At 43.6% G+C, this 5,913-nt stretch overlaps 1 protein-coding gene across 1 annotated transcript; it reads left to right on the plus strand.

The window, feature by feature from the left end:
• Positions 1-1,563: 1,563 nt before the first annotated feature.
• On the plus strand, positions 1,564-3,839 carry HOXC11 (homeobox C11). Its single transcript, XM_010195474.1, has 2 exons — positions 1,564-2,239; positions 3,607-3,839. Exons 1-2 carry the CDS (start codon positions 1,564-1,566, stop codon positions 3,837-3,839), a joined length of 909 nt encoding a protein of 302 aa, XP_010193776.1.
• The last annotated feature ends 2,074 nt before the right edge of the window (positions 3,840-5,913 follow it).

A 5,913-nucleotide genomic window follows, 5' to 3' on the forward strand; every position in this document is an offset into this window, starting at 1 on the left:
TTCCTCTGATCGGCAGAGAAATATTTGCCACCTCAGACAGAGGATTAGAAATCCAGGTGAAAACCCAGTTAGCGCCCAATTGTTGCGGGTGATTTTGTTGCTTCCAGTCTCTTTAAAGGTAGCAGGATAACCCCTCGGAGCCTGGTACCGCGGAAGTTACGCATCCTTCAGGTGCACCTTCCCAACGGCTTTGCAGAAGAGATTTCAGTTATTTTTTTCCAGTTAATTTTCTTTCCCACCCCCCTCAGCCTATTAATTCTTGGCAAAACTCCTCAAATATCCTCCAGCACCTCGCTATCCCTGTTTGTTTTTTCTATTTTGGTATGAAAATGCAAAAGGGCAGAGAAAGAGGAGGCTCCCGGGGCACGGGGTAGAAGACGAATGACTTTAATAAGAATATCTTTTTTTAATTCAGCTGGAAGAATAACTGATGAGAGTCTTGCTGAAAGTACATTCATTGATTGACAATAAACAATTGCATTAAATATTCAATATGCCACTCTGACGTAATAAATATTTAACCAAACATTAAAGGAGGTTTTCGAATATTTATTAGGCATTGACTTAATTCATTTGTTCTATTCCTTGATATATCACTAATTCGATATCAAAAGTCATTAAGCTAGGCCTGCTTTAACTTTAAAGTTGGAAACTTTACGCGATCCCCCGCACGTTGTCACTGCTTAAATGGTATATTCTCCATAAAGCATGCCAACTTGGTGATGTATAGTTGATGTGCACACAGAGATCAACATAATTAGCGTCTGTTAGAAGCTTGTTAATTAGCACCAACCCCCTCGCTCCCAGATAGAGAGAGAGATAGAGATTTACTTATAATTTAGCAGCCCAGCTGTAGGAAGAGCCGAGCAACTCCCGCCTGCAGCAAGGCTTTGAGAAATGTTGGAAAACTTACTTCTACATCTCCAGCTATTTTATTGAGCTACCTAAAGTCTATTCAGGAACGTTTCTAAGGACAGAAATAGCCATAATAATAAATTATCATAATCAACGTCATTAAAATATTTTTTAAAGGGTGGAAAAACACCGTGCGAGCTCCCTAAGACCCTCCCTCTCTCCCCCCCCACCCCCCCTCTCCAGCCCAAATCGCCCCCACCCCAGCTCCAAACCCTACTGAAAAGCAGCAAGCAGAATCCAAATAGGAAGGAGAGGAGGAAGGAAGGGGGAAAAAAAAGAAAAGAAAAGGCAAGGGGAAAAAAAAAACCCGGCAAGCAGCAACTTCCCAAGCCGCCCCTTGTACTTGTTCAGCTGTGGATGCTCAACGAGGGGTGTGCCTTCGGGAAAAGGCATACAAATCTGCAATTGATTTTCATAATGTTTCTGCGGTGTTTGCAAACCAATCGTTTGAACCTCTGAGATCTTACCTAAGTGAACCACTCCTACGCATCTAAGTGCTCCAAACTGATATATGACAATATCTACTTTGGATCACGTGTCCTCCGGAGCGACTAAGACGGATAGCGCGTCATCTCGCCTTCCCAAATTTTTTCCCCTCCGCACATCGGATCCAAAACATCTAGCTATAGGAGCAAGAAAAGGAGAAAGATGTTTAACTCGGTGAACCTGGGCAACTTCTGCTCCCAGTCGCGTAAGGAGAGGAGCGCTGAGTTTGGAGAAAGGGCAGGTTGCGCCTCTAATCTCTACCTCCCCAGCTGTACCTATTACGTCCCTGAATTTTCAACTGTGTCATCTTTCTTGCCACAGGCCCCCTCTCGCCAAATCTCCTACCCTTACTCCACCAACCTCTCGCAAGTACAGCCCGTGCGAGAGGTCTCCTATGGTCTAGACCCCTCAAGTAAATGGCACCACCGAAGCAATTACGCCTCGTGTTATTCCGCAGAAGATCTGATGCATAGAGAGTGCATCCCGCCTTCCACCATGACCGAAATGCTAATGAAAAACGAGAGCGTGTACAGCCACCACCACCCCAGCTCCAACCACCCGGCATCGACGGGATTCTACACCAGCATGAACAAAAACACTGTCTTGCCCCAAGGTTTCGACCGCTTCTTTGAAAATGCCTATTGCGGGGCGGAAAATCCGACTGAGACCTGCCTGCAGAAGGGTGAGGGCAAAGTGGAGGCAGAGTCCCAACCCCACGCACTGTCATCCCGCGGCGAGCAAGGTATAGACCCGGAAGATGAGGAGGAAAACACAAACCCTGGGTCTTCAGCCTCGTCCTCTTCTGTCACCAAGGAAGGAAGCAAAAGCAGCAATTCGAGTAGGTAGAGCAGTAAATGGAAAGGTTAAGGGACTAGCCCGTGTGTTTTGTCGGTCAAATTTTATGTGGAGTTTTATAAGCATTCAAAGGATTTTATTATAACCTACAAAGCTCTTTCTTCCAACGAGAAGAATTTTTACGATGGGAAAAGCTCTTTGAAAAAAATGGAGATGTTAGGCGCAGACACAGTATCTTAGAGTCTGTGAAATTTTAAAAGCACGCCATCGTGACAAATATTAACTTTGATCATGAACTTACATGAGCATTTTAAAAGGATTTGGTCCCGGGTTGCTGAGGGTAAAAGGCAATTGGGCAGAACACTACTTTAGCTGCCTGTGCTTTCTTTTAGGCACTAAGATGCATGCAAAACGTTTTGGGGCGGCTTGCTTTTTTTTTTTCTTCCCTGTTTTTTAATTAAAACTATATGTTGTGTCTTTTCTCTTGGTGGGGGTGCAGGGCTGAGGAGGGAATGTGCCGAATTTGCAGGCGAAGCTGAGCGTTTTCTTCGACTTTTCCCTTTAAAGTGGCACTTCTCCTCCTCCAAGCCTAACGCAGCGTTTAGCTTTTGTCAGGAAGGGATTTTACTTACGAGCTTGTTTGCTTGGGTCTTCTGCGTTGATGTTTGGGTGTTTGGGTGGGTTTTTGGTGGGTGGGTTTTTTTTTTGCATGCTCTCCCATTCTCTAGGCAGTCTTAGAGGAGCTTTTTGAAAAGGCTGGATCCAGGCAACTTTGCAAGTTCGCGTTCAGCGAGGGGCTCTTTTGGGAAGAGGGGAGGGTTGGTTTATTTCCCTATTTGCTTTCGTGATGCTAGTCCGCTTTTGCAGCTTCAGATGCGAAGTTCTCTTTTACTTTGATTCCTTTTTGCGTGTGTGGTGAGGACTGGAGTTAATAAAAAACTTATGCGGAACATAATATCTAGTTCCTTTAATTCCAACCTTGCTCATGCTGTTTCTATACAGATAACAGATTTGCAGCTGAGCGTGGAGTGGGTTGTTTGGAGGGTGGGTTTTTTTCCCCCCAGCCTCTCTCAACCCTTCTCCAGCAGCCTGCTGCCTCCAGTCCCAGGCTGCTCTTTATTTTTTAAATTAAATAAAGAAAAATAAGCTATCTGGACTGAAAATGTCTGCATGTGCCTGCGTTAAGCCCCGTACAGTGGGGAAAATAATTACAGCATGGTCCTTAAGACCCTGCATAAGCTCACCTCTGCTACCCCTAACAATAGGCGAACCGCTGGAAGATATCTCCCTCTGCATTATTAACGTTAATTAATTATTAAGCCGTTCTCCTCTCTACCTAGTCAGCTGTGAGAATGGGTCTGTGTCTTGCATTTCCTTGGGATATTTACCCTGCCTTCTGGTTCTTTTAAGGTGCTCCCAGAACGAGGAAGAAGAGATGCCCTTACTCAAAATTCCAGATCAGAGAGCTAGAGCGAGAATTTTTCTTCAATGTCTATATAAACAAAGAAAAAAGGCTCCAGTTGTCTAGGATGTTAAATCTTACTGACCGACAGGTTAAAATTTGGTTTCAGAACAGAAGAATGAAAGAAAAAAAATTAAGCAGAGACCGCCTGCAATATTTCTCTGGAAATCCCTTGTTGTGAACATCTTTTGAAATCCCCTCTGCTGGCGAAGTGTCCGTGTGTGAGGAGGAACAGTTGCGAGCTTGGGGCTGCCCTTTGAGTCGACAAAGCAACCTCCAAGTTTAAGCCTTTTTGTTACTTAAATTTCTATGTCTGGGACAGAGCTGAGTAACAAAAGGAATGAGATTTTCTTTCAGTTCCAGCTTCAAGGACTTGAATTCCATGAACGTTTTATTTAACTTTTTTTTTTTTTCCCCCCTTTTTTGTTTCCCCGAACACGTCGGGATTCCCCTTTTTTTTTTAATTATTATTTTTATTTTGACTGTTGTTATTATTTAGGCACCCTGTCCGTTTGAATAAATCGCAGTTGCTGTGTGTTACTCCCACGGTGATCGCAGTGTGCAGCTGTGTTATCACCAGAGCGGCCAAAGTCTCCCTGTAGGATCAAATCACTTCATCTGGGGTGAGTGTGAGTGTATGTGTGTGTGTGTGTGAGAGTGTGTGTGAGAATACACATGCAGACACGTGTGTTCTCTGTGTGTGTGTGTGTGTGTGTGTGCACACGCAGACACGTGTGTCCTTCTCTGTGTATGTGTGTGAATGCACACGCAGACACGTGTGTCCTTCCATGTGTGTGTGTGTATATGTGTGTGTGGGCACCTTCACAGCCACCCCGCTTATCCTTGCTCTGAAGATCATTATTTCCACTCCCTCCATTCACATTTCCAGCTAAAAACATATATATATGCATATATATACGGGAGAGTGTGTGCATATATATCCATATATATATTCTTTGCGGTTTCATTTCCACGTTTGGAGTCGGGGGGTGGGGGGAGGTGGGAGAATCCAGGAGAAAACACATTTGCAATAACAGTCTCTGGTTTGTAAATAAATTTCGTAGTGATTTTTCTTTAATTATTTCTTTCCCTCCCTCCCCCCGAAAATGGGAGACGAAGAACAACAAAACAAAACACGAAAAAAAATCCTGAAAAAGACTAATAACGATGAAAAAAAAAATCCTTTGTGTATGTAAAGTGAGTCCCCGGGATACTCTGTGAATTTCTGTGGCAAATAAAGACATTGCAAGCTGTTCTACATTATGATTTTATTTGACCATTTTATTAGAATTTCCCCTCTTAAAAGCCTCTTTGCGGTCATTGTGGCGTGGGTTTCTTCTATAGGAGCCTAAATACCTGAATGCATATCAGAAATATCATCATCCATATTCATGGGGCTCGCTGCAATCTCCTCTAACAGGACTGGTATTAATAATAACCTCCACCTCGGAGCACACGTTTGGGGGGAGCTCATTGTACTCATCAGCGAACTGAAATTTATAGGATTTTTCTTGGCCCAGTTAATCCTGCTCTGAATTTGGCTCCAGATGTCTTTCGCTGTTTTCCGGTTGTAGTTAATCTTTTTGCATTTTTCATGAGAACAATCTATTAGTCTTCTCTTTAAAATAATAGAGAAAAAGAGAGAGAGAGAAAGAACGAAACACTAATTACACCGAGAAATGAGATGTATTTCCATAAGTCAAGGATACCTTATACCTACAATGCACAAATGCAAAGTCAAGTCCTTAAATTCCTGCTTAAGGAAAACAAGTTCAACTCCCAGGCACGGGGCATAAAAGTGATTTTTTTTCCCCCTCCCTCACTCTCCCTCCTGTTTGCACAATGACTTCTTTTTTTTCCTCGCAGTGTCCGAAAGCAACACAATGTTTTCGAGGACAAAGAAATCCCGTGGATGCCGTTGGTGATGTGGTGCATGTATTTTGGTGTAAATACAATTCGGAAGAGACATTTTTTTATGGGGGGGGGAGAAGAAGGCGGTGGTGTATGTGTGTGAGGTTTCTAATCTGGCCTCTCTGGATATGGAGTGATGGGATTATGCATATGGACGTGGGGAGGGGGGCACAAAGAAGGGGGAATGACACACACACACACATCCCCCCCTCCAAGCAGCCGAGAAACAACACGTTATATTCCCATCCATTGAGTGTGTTCTTGTAAAAATCTCATAGTCGCTTTTAAATACAACCCCGTTGAATGAAAAACCCTTTGATAGTGTCTCCTGATTTTATTTGACA

The sequence above is a fragment of the Colius striatus genome, chromosome 26 (assembly GCF_028858725.1).
Source record: "Colius striatus isolate bColStr4 chromosome 26, bColStr4.1.hap1, whole genome shotgun sequence".
NCBI lineage: Eukaryota > Metazoa > Chordata > Aves > Coliiformes > Coliidae > Colius > Colius striatus.